At 32.4% G+C, this 19,681-nt stretch overlaps 1 protein-coding gene and 1 long non-coding RNA gene across 2 annotated transcripts; both read left to right on the forward strand.

Annotated features, from left to right (window-relative positions):
• Positions 1-3,250: 3,250 nt before the first annotated feature.
• On the forward strand, positions 3,251-3,808 carry LOC134266721 (uncharacterized). The gene is made up of 2 exons (XR_009992028.1): positions 3,251-3,324; positions 3,479-3,808. It is a non-coding gene; the product is annotated as an uncharacterized LOC134266721 (long non-coding RNA).
• Positions 3,809-8,639: 4,831 nt separating this feature from the next.
• On the forward strand, positions 8,640-11,911 carry LOC134266722 (uncharacterized). The gene is made up of 3 exons (XM_062748941.1): positions 8,640-8,730; positions 10,094-10,162; positions 10,464-11,911. The coding sequence occupies exons 2-3, from the start codon at positions 10,111-10,113 to the stop codon at positions 11,501-11,503; spliced, it is 1,092 nt and encodes a 363-aa protein (XP_062604925.1). The 5' UTR covers positions 8,640-8,730; positions 10,094-10,110; the 3' UTR covers positions 11,504-11,911.
• The last annotated feature ends 7,770 nt before the right edge of the window (positions 11,912-19,681 follow it).

Consider the following 19,681-nt stretch of genomic DNA (forward strand, 5'->3'; position numbering starts at 1 on the left):
AAGTCGTAGATTGTGCAAACTATGCATGTTTTAACCACTCGATCAACGTAAATATGAAATCTGTCGAATAGTTTCGAAGTGTTTGAGAAAACTAGACGTATATGCTAGCCGGACAAATGACCAACAGTAAGCTTAACTATTGCTACCTTCCGTGGGCTTGTTGTTTTTTGTAAATAAATCTTACATATACCGAAAAAAGACGTGACCCACATCTCTTCTGACTCCGAAGCGGTGAAAATCAACTCCCCCATACGTTGAAAACGACTCCCCCTTACTTTTTAGGTTGAAAGGGGTGAATCGCTCTTTTCGTGCCAAATGTCACTAGTGAGCTATCTTTTCGCCTTTTCCTTGGATTGTTCTATTGAATGAATGGGTGAGCTAACTTCCATGGAATTAAATAAAGTTTGTCCTTTTAAATTCCATAAATGAACTAGTCAAATAAAAAATAAACAATGCAGTTAAGTCATCGTCTACAAATGTATGATCTATTATATCTCTATGTTCAAATGCACACAATAAATAAGAAAGTCGTAAAAATCTTGGATTTTTTCTTTCCAGAAAGGCCTAAATATTGAATTGAATTAGTGTCACCACCCCCACCCCACCCCCTTTATGATAAAAACAATCATGAACACACATTTCTACTGTTTACATCAGAGGAGAAAATACACTCCAACAAAATGTGTATTTAATTATATTCATCTTTTAAAATGTTTACAATGTATGATTTGATAACAGATTTAATTTGTAATAGGTGTTACAATGTAGCTGAAATCAATAAGATCCAAGAGCAGATCACTCCACTTGCAGAAACTCTTTAGTTATGCAGTGTAGAGATGATTCTTCTACAAGATGAATAAAATCAAGATTTCGATTACGCAAGGTTCTCAGAATATAAAGTTAGGATATGATTAAACACACAAATTTAAAAGTATTACTCATAAGGTTTATCACTCTTCATGCAGATAAATTGATTGATTATGTCAGACAAGCTTTTTAAAGAGCTGTTACTTGTAGTTTCCTATACGGCTGAAGCATACTAACAATAAACACTATAGTACACTAATATGCAGTCGCTGGATGGTGTTGAGGCCTAGAGTTGTCAGTGTCTCCTTCCAACAACAGTTTTGTTATACCCATATAAAAAAAAATTTAATCCATTTTCTATACAGTATAAAATCAGAATTTTTTTTTTATTTGTACCATCAACCAGTGACGTAGCTCGGCAAAAATGGAGTGGGTTCTTTTAGTACTATCGGAGATAGCTTTCGATCTAGGGAGGGGATCCTTGCAGGCCTGTAGCAACAGTTTCAAAAGAGGTCAAATTTACAAAAAATATAAACTCCTTAACTGTTTACATTCTGGAATTAACCAGCGCTTGACCGTACAGTAACAAAAATGCGAGGGGGGGGGGAGGTTGTCATCTAAAGGTAAATTTAAAATTCTAAAGGCCTGTACGGAAAGTAATTCCGCAGAAATTGACAATATCACAAGATTAGGATGTGCTAGGTTGAGTTTTTGAATGTACAGTTTAATTTTTTTTAATCTATTAACATATACGTCCTATCATCAAATACATGTTATGCATTTTGTACTTATTTATTTTTAAAATGTGGATGCTTAGGCATAAAAATATAACATTGTTAGCTACACCAGTGATTAAAGCAAATAAACGTATTTGTTTTCATCATTTACCGTTTTGTCTCTAAATTTTCGATGTATTTTAATTGGTGATCAATTATCGAATGAAAATCGTAGAATTTATAAAGTCTGTCTTTCTACAAAAATCCTTCTTTAGCTGCACAGTACTTTTTACTGTGCTTTAAAGGGCAGATACAATTTTTTTTTTATTTATATGTCTATATTTTAATCCCAGATAGCAAGACTAAGTTGGGCCAACATTGGCAAAATGTTGTATGGTTGGCGTTGGGGGAACAACGTTGGGCCAACGTTGGACCAATGTCACCATGCCAACCTCCTCGACCATGACAGAATTCCTATGTTGGCCCAACGTTGGTCCAACGTTAGCAACTTCCATTCACTTTATTTCCCAAGGAAGGAGGGATGTCGATGTTGGCCCAACGTTGGCCCATTGCTTGTAATACACTTTTAAAGAAAGTGTCTTTTAAAGTTGGTAGTAGTATGTTTGCCCAACGTTGGCCCGATGTTTGTAATACACCCTTAAAGAAAGTGTCTTTTAAAGTTGGTAGTAGTATGTTGGCCCAACGTTGGCCCAATGTTTGTAATACACCCTTAAAGAAAGTGTCTTTTAAAGTTGGTAGTAGTATGTTGGCCCAGCGTTGGCCCAAAGTTTGTAATACACCCTTAAAGAAAGTGTCTTTTAAAGTTGGTAGTAGTATGTTGGCCCAACGTTGGCCCAATGTTTGTAATACACCCTTAAAGAAAGTGTCTTTTAAAGTTGGTAGTAGTATGTTGGCCCAACGTTGGTCCGATGTTTGTTATACACCCATAAAAAATGCGTCTTATCAAGTTGATAGTAGTATGTTGGCCTAACGTTGGCCAAATGTTTGTAATACATCCTTAATAAAGTGTCTTATCAAATTGGTAGTAGTATGTTGGCCCAACGTTGGCCCAATGTTTGTTATGCACCTTTAAAGAAAGTCTTATCAATTTGGTAGTACATTGTAGTATGTTGGCCCGATGTTAGCACGAGTGTTCTTTTGTTCAGGTGTTTCAAAGATGGGATATTTATATTGGGCCAACGCTGGCACAATTATTATACTGCCAACTAAAGATGGTGTCAATTTTAGCGGCTGAGCTGACATTCTATGTCCATGCTTTTAATTGGATGACTGTTTTTGTTTAGATCTGATATATTCAACATTTTAAATTTTAACTTAAGTGATCACAGCACCAAAGAGTGTTTTATTATATTTTTTGAATTGTGCACATGCATGATTATTTATTTGAAATAAAACCCTTGAAATTGTGAATTTTGTTTAGATCTGATATATTCAACATTTTAAATTTTAACTTAAGTGATCACAGCACCAAAGAGTGTTTTATTATATTTTTTGAATTGTGCACATGCATGATTATTTATTTGAAATAAAACCCTTGAAATTGTGAATTTTTTTCTTGAGAAGAATACGTAAACAGGAACAGGATGTGAATGAACCCTACATATACATAAATCAAAATGACACAGCTTCATAATTAAATTGAAACAAAAGTTAGGCGTTCGCTATCACGTGACCAAACTGTGAGAGCTGTCAGATTCAATTGCTCACAGGGCAAGCAAGAAGAAGTGAAATTTAAATTTGTGGATTATATACTTGCTATACAGCTGCATTTAGAGGCGATGTAAGTATATTTATTCTTATTTATTCAGGTTAACTGTTAAAATTGATTCGGAATTCATTCTTGTCATGTTTTTGCACACAATCACTGTAAGTTAAGGTTAAATAACATTTTTAAAGTTGTTTCTATCTATCTAATTCTTAACTGTCTATTACAGACACGATTGTAACAAAGAAATTCAGTCAGAGACTGCAAGGAAAAAAAATGTTGTGGCAGTACATGTAAATAACAATGAAATCGAAGACCATGCATAAAGAAGTGTATAAAGTATGAGTCGGTATGACAAAGATCAAGATGAAGAAAACGGGATGCGACGAAGGGACGGGAAAAGAGCGGGAATACAACAAAAGGACTATAATAAAGGAAGTGAGCCCTGATTAAGAACTTTTAATTGATAATTTTTCATAATTTTCCTATATTGTCTATTTTAAAATTTATTTTGTAAATTATGATTGAATTGATGTATATAAAATATTATCACAGTGAATCATTAGTAATGTTTTCATTGAACATGTCCATGTATTGTATGCATTATGAATGCAGATTGAATTGTGAATTAATTATTTTAAACAGTCATAAAATAGGTTTATGTAAAGAATCACTTAACCAATTGCAAATGTTTCTATGTAATAACTACGTTGGCCCAACAATTTGCCACCTGACATTGTAAAAAAAAGGGTCAACATTGGGCCAACCTAACCAACCAGTTGTTAAGGTTGGCTGTTAGTTGGCATACACTAAAAACTACATTGGCCCAACAATATGCCATTTGACATTTCAACATAGGGCCAACGTTGGGCCAACCTAACCAAACAGTCGTTAAGGTTGGCTGTTAGTTGGCATACACCAATAACTACGTTGGCCCAACAGTATGCCATCTGACATTTCAACAAAGGACCAACGTTGGGCCAACCTAACCAACCGTTATTAAGGTTAGCTGTTAGTTGTCATACAATTATACCTACGTTGGCCCAACAATATGCCAACATGTTGGACCAACGTTGGGCCGATGAGCAAAATTACCGTGGGCCAACGTAAAGTTACCAACAGTGGGCCAACATTGGAAAAAAATTGGGCCAACGTTGGCCCAACTATGTCTTGCTATCTGGGATTTTACATTTTAAATCACCCCATAAAAAGCCTATTGCACTGAGCTCTACAGAACATTCTTTTGAAACTTAAAATATAATTTTGTATTTATTCAATATGAGTACGTGACATTGATCTGGATTAACTTATTTTTTTTAAGTTTCAGACACGTGAGAAATCATGGAAAGGAGAATTCCAGCGAAATCGATTGGACAAAAACGAAAGGGTACGAATGAGGAATAACTTCTAATTCATAAAGAAATATTATTCTGATGCTTATGTTTGTATATAGAAGTACGCTACACAAAAATCAATCTTAAAATATATTTTATTAAAAATCTGTTGATATACTGAAATGCAAAAGAAACGCAACGAGCAGTATTCTACAAATGTTTGAATTTTTTATCTAATGATGTTCAAAAAGGAAAACAGTAAGGTTAAACCCGTTTTTCAGAACATCAGAGATTTGGTAAAAATGTTAAATGTATTTCTTTTACCTTTATCAAGTAACATATGACTGTTAAAACACTCCCCTCCAAGCCATTCAATTACAACGTGCAAGACTGCCCTAAACAAGAATTGCAGTTTAATTTCTTCGATACAATAGGTATCGACATCTGAGCGAGGGAAATATTCTTTGCCATTTTCAAATGCCTGTTTTTCAGATGATTACGTCGAATTTTCTCTAACTTAGCGCATTGTATGAACCCTTGGAATTTCGGTCCAAGGACTATCATTTATATATAATTATGCATATGATACGTAAGAACCCATCGAGGCTTTAAGTAGTGTATTTTTGCATCATCAACTCTCCATCACCTTTATTTTGAGATTTTCCAGCTAGAGCGGAGCATCTGTATGTCATGCAATTCATTTAATTATAATTACATATATATGTTAAATTATATCTTCCTTAAGTAGCATAGTGCTGAGATAATATGTGTGTATTTCTTTTTTTCTAGTAGTATGCTAGTCTGTAATGTTTTAATATTTGAATCATGACATTCTGTGATATTTTTACCTGAATAAAATGAAATGAAAAAAGAGCAATGGAAATGCGTACGTATGCCATTTTCAAGAAGCCTAAGCATCGTTACGAGAAACGAAATGAAATTTTGCTTTTGAATTATTGCTGCATTACTTACGATGAACAGTACAAACCCTTAAAACTCCATAATATTGCCAAATGTTTTGTTAAACATCAATAGGGCATATTTGGAAACTCGAATCAAACTGTTTAAGATATCTTCTGATATTTTCTTTTTAAATCCATTTCTTTATTTAATCATATCAAAAACACCTGTTCAATATTAACAGACATCAGAAAAATTTGGATTCATTTGCCTCTCATCTTAATATTTTGATTTAATTCATTCCCTTTCAAAAGATTTTAGCATTATAGGCTGATTTATACGTTTTCCACTTCGAATACAACTACACTACAATTATATTTGGATTATTTAAATATCTCCTCAGGCACTAGTCCTAATTTAAATGTGTTCTTTTCCAACAGGATCTAGTATAGAGACTGAGATAATGCCCATAAAAAAGCCAGAATTCCAGCCCAGATTAATCAAAGGGAAAGATATAAAACCCTCAAAGATACATCTGAGAAAGGTAGGAAACGCAATACTGGTTCTAGTAATCGTGGAATGTCAACATCTCTACCTAGGGGACATGCAACAGTAAATGATGATCAAAGCAGTGAACATTCAGACGATTCTGACGATGAAAGCAGCGAACAAAGTAATGAACTTTCCGATTCTTCAATACAGTTTGTGGAGGAAGCAGACGAAACTTATTCTGATGATGAAAATAGCAATGAAAATTCCGATTCTTCAGTACAGTCTTCCGATTATGAAACAGACGTAGAACGGAAGTCAGATGAATATGTTTACCGACTTCTCCGGATTGGCGAAATCTATCAAGATGGACTGTTTTCGAAAAATATCCTCTCACAACAACATGTAGAACATGGAAGCAAAGGACAAGAATCAAAGTTTGTATCTTGCTGTAAATCACTTTCTGGTATAGAAAGGCTGGGAAGGTATACCAATATGCCGAATTATGTAAAAGACGTGGTAAGGATCAATATCAGCAAATTGAACAAAACAGCCAAAGTCATTGATCTGACAAAGGAGGAAATACGAACAAAGTACATTGATCCGTGGTCAACCGCCTGGGGATATGCGGAGAGATTTCAAGAAGTCATTATAGAACCAACGTCCCATGTTAAGCAAGAATTTGTAGAGAAAATTGGTTTAATTCATCACGGATATTTTCATCCAATATAGGCTGTTTGGGAAAAACATTATCAGCTTCAGTTATTTCTTGCAGTTTATTAGTTTAAGCTTTTTTATTATTCGATCATAACAGTAGCTCAAAAATGAAGAAGAGGAAGAGAATTACATGTGTATTTAAATGCAAGGGGGTCTATGCCCTTTAAAATATAGCATATACCCAACATTTACATGTACATGACATTGTACTGAACAATATCTATATAATGGATAATAAACAATAATATTAAAAAACCAATGCTTACTTGAAGTTAAAATACAATCTTACAACTGAAGAATGTAAATAGCAAAATGAGTATTTTTATACATGTACATGTAACTATTTGTTCCTTTTTGAATTTCACTAATCAAGTTTCTGTTCTTACGAAATTAAACTGTTTTATTGTAAATATTGTTTTATTTCAAGTCGAACAAACAACATTTAAAAATAGCTTTAAAAAGATTAGTCTCGTTTTCCTATCATTTTTTATTTTGGTGTTTTTCTGACTAAAAACGAAAATGACCCAAATTATAACTAAACTGCATGGTAAAGAGGTATGTAGTACTAGTCCAGTGACACCTGTGTATCAATCGCTAACGATATAACGCCAGTTAATGGTACAAATATCATAAAGCGTTGCAACTCAAAAAAACAATTGCATTAATGGTTTACCTTTTCAAGTGCTAATGCCAAATTGCCGCTTAATGAAAGAATTGTATCATTAAGAGAATGAGCATGTCAATTATTAGCACATTTATTTATGATATTAAGCGTTGTATTGCTACGCGTAATGATATTTCTTTCATTCAGCGGCCTTATATCATTAGCGGTTGCTGCACACCTGCCGTCACATTTAATGTCTACACTGTCTCTTATAAAATCAAACCTATGCAAATTTCTAAATCCCAAACTTTTATTCAAAGCATCATTCAGAAGATGAATGAACAGGACATGCAGAATGCTTGTATTTATAATAATCATATTTAATTTTTGAAATAAGTATTAGGGGGTAAAGCTTTTTTTATGAAAATTGATGAAACTACGATAAATAAAACTTTTTACTAAAATGATTACGAATAATTTTGTTTACTTGCTTTATGACGCTGATTACTGTTCGATATCTTAACAAATAAAAAAAAAAGATTTAAAAAATGTCCCAGAAAATCTGCTGTTATCCAAACTTTAACAATGATCAACATTTGGTTTACGAGATAGAAAAATTTCACCTTTCTTAAAATAACAATTTTAATCACGACGACTATCCCGAACCAGTCTGCCCCATATTCCACATTTGTATTGTTTAGATGAACTTTTGAGCTTTTATTATCTTTATCTCCATATTTCATTCCAACATTCCAAGTATGTTTCATCCTGTGCACATGCAGTAATACCAACACAGGTGGCTACACAGTTGTACACTTAATTACTATCTATAAATGAAAGAAACATTAATGATACACATGGATTCTCTTGTGCAAGAAAATGCTAATTTTGTTCTTTCTCTCCACTCCATGCGTTATGCACTCTTAGTCTATTCATTTTCTTTAATCTTTAGAATTTAAAATGAAATTTAGTATGAAAACATATGTAATAGCACCTGCGTAACACCTGTTAATCAATGTACATAAAGTAATGTTCCATGTGGCTAAATATGCAATGCATAAGCCAATAAACGTACTTCTATGTATAATTTTGAAAAACTGTTCATGATTTCTATTCAACACATATACTCATTGCCACAAGGTTATTTAAAACTCGGATATTTAGGTTACATAGGTATTTAAGTCGACATTCACATATTACGATCCTGCTTGCTAGACCTTTAAATACAGATTGAATAAAACCTTTGAAATAAATTCGTTTTTATTTCATGTTTTTTTTAGAATCGTCTCCTTTCACATTTATTTCCGTGAAACTCAATCTTTTTAATGGCTAAAAATAACATTTTCGTTTATATAACCCATATTATTATGTAATGCACAAGGAAAGAAACAGTAAATACAGAAGACTGATTTATTGTCGATTTTTACTCAATTTGGGGTAAGTTTATATTAAGATACGAATATGTGAGACTGCCCTCTTCAACCACTTGCATGGGTTCATGTCTTTGCTTTATTTGTTTGTGTGTTCCAGTGCGAGGAATCAGGTCTTTTGTAATAAAGAAAAATCTTCCAATCTTTTGAAATACCATAGATGTAGAGGAAGCACAGAAAAGCATCGACATTTCATTCAGTAAACTTGTCCTATGTATGTGTGTGGTCCTTCGGTGTGTTTATATTAAATAAAAAGCTTTTATTTTACTTTAAAGAATAGTTAAAAATTTGCAAAAAATATAAATAAATAAAAAAATATTTAATTTTTAAATAAACTATTATAACCACATACATGTCGATCCTTTTGTATAGAGAATGTTGGATAAATAAATTAATAAAAGATAAATTTAAAATACCAAATGCATTATTAGCGCACCATGTACATGTAATACATTGGTTGGGAAATTAAATTGCTACATTTAGCTGTGAAAATGGAATTATAAATGGATGGATTATTTTATTGACGGCATGCATTTGGCCTTGTAATAAACTCTGTTTGGTAATTCATGTGGTAAATACATTATTGCGTTGCATTTTCAAAACTCGCTTTCGCATTTACTTCCTGGAAACTCAAAATCGATCTTTCAAATGAAAAGAAATTGGCTGTTTAATCAATACAATGTTCAATATTTTGACACCATATCCCGACAACAGAAAGGAAAAATAGAACAATCAAACAAACAAAACCTTATGGTTGAAGCCATTTCAAAAAGCGTCAATTACCTCTGTCTTAATTTCCACTGTCGATGAAGAGGGACGTTAAACAATATACAATCAATAAATCAGTGTTCATCAAAAGTGTGTATTTGTTTTGTTTTAATTTGGATTTCATTTGCTAGCTAATTGTTTGTTATAAAAGTATCGTTTGAGTAATCTATATGATTTTCAGATTATTGAATGATTCACTAACAGTATTAATATGATGCAAATCGCCTTTGTTTCGGAAAAAAAATCTTGTTTTGATTGACAAATACATAAAAAAAATTAATTTAATATACAGAGAAAGCAAACTCGATAGAAAAATACACTTAAAAATAAATGTACGAAATCTTGTATACATATAATTATAATTTTCAGAAATCAACTATTGATTGATTGATTGTATATTGTTTTTATGTAACGCCGAGTCGGTAATATTTCAGGCATATTTCGGCGGTAAATTATTGAACAGTGAGTGATTATACATAGTTAGAATATATCAAAATAAAATAACAATAGCCCCTAACATGTCTGAGCTCTGTGTTTAAGTGCTTACGTTTATTCTTTTGGACAAAATGCACATTAAGTACCTAATAACATCTTTTAATTAGATATCTAAAAAGGCGCCATGGGAGCTCGTCAAGCTAAAATGAAGAAAAATGTAGGATCCAAGCGAAAAGGTATGTAAAACGAATACTTTCTAGTTTTGATTCTTAGATCCTGTTTGTATTGGTACTGCGGGAAATTCCAATTGCTGCATACGCTACTTGAAATTTTCTTGTATTTTTAACCTTACAATGAAGATTGTTGAGTATCAGAATGGGCCTAAATGTTTTTCTTCTGCTACGAAATCTACATGAATCATATTAATAATATGACTGTTCTCTCCACATTTTCATGTCTGTAAGAAAAAATGAAAAATGGTAGATTTTTTCTCTGCAGTTATATTACTAATGATATTATATGTTGATATTAATATAGGATCCAGTGGTCAAGAAACAGGATTTAAGAAAAAAATATTCAACTGTTTCTACAATAATGAAGCTGAGGACGAATCAGAAGAAAGGGATATTTCTGTACAGTATGATTTGACTAGAAATGCTAATAAAGAAGAGATAAATGATCTAGCTGATATCAATGTTCTTATCACTACTGATAAAGAAATAAAGAACAACGAACTAGCTGATATAAATGATTTGATCTGTACTGATAAAGAAATAAAGAACAGCGATCTAGCTGATGTAAATGATTCGATCAGTACCGATAATGAGAAAGAGAACTGCGATCTAGCTGATATCAATGATTTGATCAGTACCATAATTGAAATAGAGAACAGCGATTTAGCTGACCCACAAGAACAAAGTAATAGCAAGACTGAATATAGCAAAGATGACGACTCCAGAAATAAATCAGGGGACGAGGAAAAGAACGTTGAAAAAAGAGATGACACAATTGCTAGAATTGTTGAGGGACATGCTTCATTGAAAATAGAGGAAGAGGAATTAGAGGCAATAAACACTGATGATGAAAGCAATGAAACAAATTTTGAGACATCGATACAGATTAGCGATAAGGAAATACACGTGGAACACATACCTGATGAATATGTATATAGAATCCTACGATTTGACGAAACTTATCATAATGGGCTTAGACCAAAGAACATCTTCTCGAGAGTAAGTCTTCAGCAACACGTGGAACGGGGAAGTAAGGGCCAGGAATCGAGGTTTATTTCCTGCTGCAAAACACTGTATGGCATAGAGAGGCTAGGAAGCCTTACGAATGAGTTTCAAAGAATAAGACAGGTGGTACGGATAAATATAACAAAGCTTAAAGATAGAGCCCGGGTTATAGATCTGACAAAGGAGGAAATACGAGCACGTCATATATCACCTTATTCTACAGCATGGGGGTATGCCGAAAGGTTTGAAGAAGTGATCATAGACCCAACGTCACATATTCCTTCAGAATGTGTGGAGAAAATTGGTATCGTTCATATGAGAAGTTTTAGTAAAAGATAAGATGCTGTTCCTCTACTGTCTTGAAAAGACAAAATTTACTTCTTGTATTGACTTAACGAACACAAATGAATAATCAGTATGTTTTCCTTGTTTATACAGATTGGCCTATCTATACTAATGCGTCTAAGAAGTTCCTAGGGACGTTGCATATTATCACTTCGCAATGGAGTAGGATGGTTATAACTTCTGTGTGTGTTGTTTTCTTGTTTTGAAGATATGCACTTTGCGAAGGGGTGCTCCGCTTTGCTTGCTCACAAGTCAAACATGAATTGATATTTATATTCAAAATTATTTGAACATCAAAATTTTTTTTTCAAAATTAAAACATGAATGAAATGAATGTAAAAGAGAAAGTAACGCCTATTTTAAGCATAAAATTCAGTAAAGTTGACTTCATTGTGTGTATGGTCCTTCTTGTGTGTTAATATAAAAAAAAAATCTTGATGTTAAGCTTTCAAGGTATTGAGTGGTTAAAGAACACATGCTCCTAATGGATTCTTTAGATAGTGTTTTCTTTTCTCACAATGGTAATGTTGGGCGCCTTTGCCTTTTTAAATTTTGTGAGAAAAATTATATTCACGAGTGGTGAAAACTTTTGTTGAAATAATTGTTGAAATGATTTTTGCACATTTTATAAAATGATGAGGTAATCTTCCCGTCCTGACTATATTGGTTTTGTAATATAGATAAATTAAAAGATCACTTACATATATTCAGCCATTTTTTCTTTTGTTTCACTCAGAGTTTATTTGATAAAATCAACTAGACTTCTAGCATGTCAAGCATCCAGTAGTAATTATAAGTCATTGAGAAAAATCAACAGTTGATCAGGTGAGAGAAAAGTAAATTCCTATTTTTAAGAAAAAACGAGTATGAAAAACAATGAGTGCGATGTATAAAACGTTGGATAAAAAGAATGTCCCATGATTTGTTAGGATTTGATATTCTTCCAACTTGTTGTATGTATTTAACGCACACACACACAACTTGTTGCCTATTGAAAAAAAACATACCCAATCACAAATCATGGGAGATCCTATAATATATATAATCGTAGAAATCGAGGTATTGATATATCGGGACAATTGCCTCTACCACGATACGGTACCCGTAGAAGACACTGACATTATACTCCTAACAAACTGCAGTCAAACTACATGTACTTAAATCGGGCTTTTCAATTGTTTTTAAAAAGATTTCCCATTCTCAAACAAAGGGTTAAATTCTTAAATTTTCTCAAAAGTAGTCCGATTTTATCGACTAAGTAACCAAATACATTATAAAAGGGAAGTACGGTGCAATTCTCATATGACTAATCACTTCGAATTGGATTTGTCATTTCTTATAATTTAATCAATTTGATATGAAACAAATATCTTATCAGGAATTTTATTTCAACGGAGATTGCTTGTATTAACTGATACAACAAGCAGAAAACCATCTAAACAATCAATAAGAATCTCAACCTTTTATTACATACATTGTACGTAGCTTATTTTTTGTCCACCTATTGTTTTCAAGACATTTTCCTTGAACATGATTGCTTTTGGTACAACGTCTTATTTTTAATCAAGGAGGATTTTATATACTGCATTAAAATGGGATAAGAAGTTTGTTATAAATATATATTCATCCATCCAATCTCGTATGTTATGCTATTCAGACAATAAAAAAGATGTACAAAGACATTAGAACCACATTCAATGAAATACAGAAAAACAAATGGAAAAACTTTATTTTATTTTACAATGCATTGTCTTGAAATAGGAAACTTAAAGATAACAACCAGTATTTATGCACATTTAAGCAATATAAAATGAGAGTAAACCCGTACAATTGGAAATCTTGGGTTACCTATGATATGATGGAGTGTAGATCAGCTGTCTATAGCTAACAGTTACATACACATCAGAGGTTCCACACTGAGATACATACACAGGTTCTTCACAGTATTTAAGGAATGAAGCTAATTTCAACTTATGTTATCCGATATAACATAACTTGGGGCAGTTTACGCTTTATAAACCGCGAAGCGGTTTATAAGAAAGCGTAAAATGCCCCAAGTTTTGTTATATCGGATAACATAAGTTGAAATAAGCTTCATTTCTTATAACTTAATTTCAGTTTTGACAATGAGACAATATTTCCTCCGGAAAAAGGCTTCAAATTGAGCATTATTTTAAAAATAACGTCAAGCGCAGTTATACGTTTTTGACGTAACTCATTGTGACGTAGCCAAGTTATGTTATCCAAAATATTATATGTTCCTCAGAATGATTCAGCCAATGAAATTGCTTGATACAAGTAAAATTAAATTATATACATATAACAAATATTGAATTACTTGTATCAGCAACCTCTTTCAAATCCTATTAAGGGGATAGTGTACAAATCTTGTTTGTTGTTTAACGTCCCTCGCAAATTTTTTTCTCTAAGATGGACTCGCCACCACTTGCCGGTGGAGAGATTCAAATTTTGATCTATGCTCGGCACTCAGGGCTTGTGAGCCGTGAGTGTTTTTTTTTTTTTTTTGTGCAAGCACCTTCTGCGACATAGGCCTCGCTTTGTACGATCTCATTCAAAGTAGCAGTCTCCACGTCCCACAAAGGCATATGAAATCGCGACATAAGGATCAACTCCTTACTTCTGTACGCTTTGACTCAAGTGCAGGCATTCTAACCACTGCACCACGCGGGCGACTATTTTTGATAAGAGCATTTTATATCATAATGTTAATATTTTTAAAGCGTATTTGGAAACTTGTATTTTCCCGAAATAATATAAAAAAGAATGTCATGACGCGATTAATCTACACTTACCTTTTACTTGAATACTTAACCCACAATTCGTAATAAAAAATAGATTTGAATTAAAAAATAATTAAAACTACAATTCGGAAAATTAACAGTAGAAATCAAAACGAATACGCTAATATTATCAGATGTGTGCAGAATGCTCCCGATAAAAAATACAATAGTAAAATCAAGAGTTCGTGTCCTGTGTACAATCATGGATTTATTTTATAAGAATTGTAAGCAATTGATCTTTATTCAGGTCAATTTTATAATGCCTTTTATCATAATTGGAATCATCAATTAAAATTCACATATTATGACATCGAAAAAAAGACAAAAGTACCTTAATTACATATTTAGAACTGAAGAAGTAAATAAATGAATTGATCGAGTGAATAAAAACTTTCAACACGTGACTAATACGTCGAGTAATGATACCTTTATCAAAATTCTCGTCTTTATACGGATTCGACATGATTTCGTCTTCGAAAAAGCTTTGAATGATAAAAAAAAAATGAACTGACGGTTCTGAGAAGAACAATTAATAAAAACCATTAGCACCATTCGCTTCTCTAGATTCCTGGCAGCTAGCGATGATTTCATCGTTTTACATCGATTTAGAGCGAAGTAGATGTTCAGGATGACGATAATGAAGAGAAGAAGCCCATCGTCGGCTATGTACAAGAAATACAGATCAGGCAAGTTCAGAGACCATATAACCTCTACAATAATAACTCCATATACAATACTTAATATCAAACACATGACTGACGTTGTATATATTTTACGATTTGTGAGGTAGGCACAGCATTTTAATGGATGAACAAACATTGCATACCTCAGTGTTAAAAGTACCATAACATTCAAGGAAGAAAACATTTTCGTGGTGTACGTCGTAAGAACAAAAATATTTTCGAACCATAAAGATTCACAGAAATTTGAAGGAATTTCAATAAATTCATAGAGAATAAAATTCACTTGAAACATAACATCGGCAACAGCTAAACTTAAGATACACATGTAAAATGGTTTTCTTAGCTTAGTATTCTTCAAAATTACTGCAATAGTGGATAAGTTACAAATGATGCCTACGGCGGAAATAGAAGAGGCTAAGTATTTCAAAAAGGCAGATTTCTCAGAAAAGTCTGAACTGAATTCTTTAGACATGGTCCCCATGAGCTTGGAAGAACCATTCCGACCAATCAAACTTTCAGATGAGGTCAAAGAGCACAAATTCTGAAGAAAACTACCCAGCGAATGACCATTATTACCTATTACAGGATCTAAAAGGTGAATGCATTCCAGAATTTGAGAAGCGTTTTTCAGACATTCGTCGAATGTTTCTGTTATGTTGGAATCTTTAGGTAATTCTTGAAGGGGCGCTATGGAATGCGAGTAGTTACTTCCATCATTTTTGGATGAATTTGAAGAGTAGAATTCTGTAGCGTCATTCATGGCAACCAGCTTTGAATTTTCTGATGAAAAAGTTGCCTTCTCCTCATTTCCTTCAGGATCAGGACACACAAGTAATGGGTGCGCCATTATGTAGATACATGCCCAAAACGCTTTTTTCAAGCTTCCTGTTTGATAAACAGAAAGAAAAAAATAAAAGCTTACTTAAGACAGCAGTAGTTGACTTTATGTAGGTATAATGATAAGAAGAGGTTACATCATAGAAGCCGATTAGCATTGATTATCGTTTTCATGAAGTGGGGTAGTCGATAGAGGATGCAGAGCCCCCGAGATTTCTATGCCCAATGAAAAAAATGTAATAAAAAGTTCGAGGCATTCTTGATATGAGCAACATGTCGCATGTCTGCAGATGACGTAAATTTAATTTATTGTTTAAAAATCAAAAAAAAATTTTAATCTCAAGTGTCAAGAGAGTAATATACAAATCAATCTTACTTACATCTCGGATTTTCAGTGAATTTTTCTTTAGCTTTTTTTTTTCAATATCATAAGTTGATTTATATAAGTTTTGAGATTTTGACCTGATGCTTTAATGCGAAACGGAGAAGATTCCCAATGGAAAACATTTTCACTTGTCAAATAAATCTGGAAATAGCTTTTTATACAACTAATCAGAAATCAACAGAACAAAAACCTTCCTCGAAGTACAACAGGATCAAAAGGACATGGGATAAATAGGCTGCATGTGGAGGAGATATTCAACTTAAGAAGTAGGTGTCGACGATTTGAATCATTTTCTTTTTCGAATGATAAGAAAATGTACGCTGGGAGTTTTATAAAAAGAGGTGCATCTTCAAACCATTGCCCTAAGGTGTTTTCTATTGTAATTGCAAATTATTCAGAGTGTTTGGAATGGCCGGGTATATGACTCGCACGAGACCAGTTAAGTATGGGAGAGGATAATGTACAATTACTTACAAGACAAAGCCTGGGGGCAATTTTTTCTCCTGAAAACTAGAAGAGGACAGTTTGAGTTAAATTACAATAATAATGCATTTTACTTGACCTTAAATATGGCGAGGGCATACTCCTCTTACCAAGTCCAACTTAAAACGGCTTTGGTAAATGATAAATTCATCATTGATATATCACTGTTTTAAATATCTCTATAATACCATTCAACCTTAATGATAATAAATGAAATGTCGAGTTTGGACAAAATAATATTGCATACTAGTTTATAATATATACATACATGTATTATTTGTTTTGGATGTTTTTATTATCCAAAATAAAATTTTACTTTACTTTAAACCTGTTAAATTTTAGAAATACAAGAAGACAACTGTATGATTTAATTTTGTAGATAAGGTACAGAAATTATAAAGATCTGAATTTTATAATTTCAGTATTAAGTTATATAACCTGAGAAATTTAAATACTTGTTCTTACCTTTGAATGAAAACATTTTCTACAGAAATCGAACTCTTGATCAGTGCGCAACATAAGGCAATTGTCTGAAGAAAATATAACCGCCTCAAGATTCTAGCATAAAAATAAGGAAATTCTTGAACCTGGACTATAAATCTGATATACATAAATATTAACAGGGAAATTAAATGAAGGTGTTATGACGATGTGGAAATTATTAAACATAAATTAGAAGAAGACGGAAAACAGATTTTGAGACATTACCTATTAGTTGTTATAGTGGATTTGACCCTATTACAAGCACCAAGAAATTTTGATAGTTCGGAAAATATATAAAATTTGAAAATAATTTTTTTTCAAATACCCCGGTAATATTTTTCCTCTTTTTATCATATTTTCTCATTTTGTAAATTCGTATTGAGACATAATTAACTGATAATCATAAAATGAGGATAAACAAAGATGAATGATTCGATACACAAGAGCATGCTCTAAGTATGAAAATTTCTAAAACGAGGTTAATTATTGACAAACAGGTTGATGAAACAAGAATATCAACAGTCTCGTTTAAAGTCATCCTTTCGTAATTTCTATGGTCTATACAATGACCTTGTCAGCAAATGCAATGAATCATTGAGTTAAATGCTGACGGAAATTTTCATACTTATTGTTAGTCCATTATTTATACACTGAATTGACGACGAATTTTTCCGTTATTTTTCCTATCATGGCAAGGAGCACACGGCGGTTGTGACCGGTCGACAGGGGATGCTCACTCCTCCATGGTACCTGATCCCACCTCTGATGTTTAGCAGGCCCATGTTTGCTTTGTTCCTGTTATGTATTGTTTTATGGACTTTTGATCTTGAATAATGTCCATTATCTCCGTATCGTTCATGTATGTAAATCTGTTTTTCTACAAGGTAGTAGTATAAAACATTATACTTCTCTGTCGTCATGACTTTCTCTTCAAAAAAGGGAGTGACAAAGATTAAATATTATTTTTATTAATTACATTTTTTTAGAAACGCTGATATATATTTTATTTATCTGTTTAAATTTACTTTAAGAAAACTCAGCAGTTGGACATAATGGTATATCGGCATGTTCATATATAACTGTACTACAGGCAGCCGAAAAAAGTAAATTCGGGTGAAAAATAGACGGTCTATTCGTAGGGGAAAAAAATAAACACGTAGTAGCGATTAAGAAACTTCGTAAAAGAACTTGTACGAAACATAGGACCGAACATCATTTTTTTTTCATTGATATTGCTACAAAGAGCAGAACATATGGATAAACTTGTTAATTTTACTAGCCCGTGGACTACTCTAGAAGAGTTTTACTACCCAAACCAAATTTTACCAGCCTCGGGCGTCGTTCTAGTGAATATTTGTTGAAGACTGAAAAAAGCGTTAAATATCGGATATCTTTCGATATCGCAGAAACTTCCACCAACTAGTGGCATATTTTAGACTTATCCACTAGACTAAAGCTGCATTTTACGGATTCGGAAAGCTTTTTCAAATAACCTTATTGAGAAAGCTTTCTCTTCAAAGATTTTATTCCAATAGAAAGCTTTTTCTGATATTAATGTCTTAAAGCAATATGAGCTGTATCGTAGAAAATTATATTTTGCTGGTAAAATCTGCTATTATGATTAATTTGTATGTAATTTAAACCCTTATGACTAATAAGTCCAAAATAAAGTTAAAAAATGTTTCAAAAGAAATATTTCTGTACAACTGAACACACAGTTTTATATAAGAAATCATTATTGTACAGGACGACAATAATTCAATTTTGCTTCAATCAAAGCGTATAAAAAAATTTCATTGCAAATATGAACAACAAAAGTTTATAAATGATTTATTTTTCTGTCAATAAATTAGTTAATCAAAAATTTGCAATAAAAATTTCCGATGTCAAACATGCAGCTCATATTGCTTTAATATCAAGAATAGTCTTCAAATCAATGACAATTCAAGGACAGCTCAAGTCAGGAAACCTTGTTATCTCTACACCTTAACCTGTCAGCTTTATTATGATAAACAAACTTGATATTTCCTTTCATATTGTCAATAATTGTTAAAGACGTTAATTTGTTATCGAAAAAGTTCAATGCTCGAAAAATAATAATAGGGGTGTTTATAGATAAAGGTATGGACCTCTTTTATATAGAGAACCAACTTTTGCCAAATATATTTCAAAAATACGTGATTTAAAAGTTGACTTTCTATTTGTATCTATTCAAATACAAACATAATACTTTTTCTAACAAATATCATTCATAAATACATTTTTTACATCCTTAGTTTTTGTAAGCCAGTATAAAGGCCTGTAATTTTTAACGATGCATTTGAAAACAGCCTAAAGGTTGATAAACTACTAACACTATAACTTTTATACGTGTGTGAAAGGACAGAAAATTATGTATATCATTAAAGTGGTTTTATAAATTACTATGTCAAATTTAAAAATCTTTGATGAACTCCACTTTATATTTCAATTTATACATAAAATTCCTACATACAAACAA

This window comes from Saccostrea cucullata, unplaced genomic scaffold (assembly GCF_032062105.1).
Source record: "Saccostrea cucullata isolate Sc308-1 unplaced genomic scaffold, CSIRO_AGI_Scuc_v1 ctg12222, whole genome shotgun sequence".
In the NCBI taxonomy this organism is placed as follows: Eukaryota; Metazoa; Mollusca; class Bivalvia; order Ostreida; family Ostreidae; genus Saccostrea; species Saccostrea cuccullata.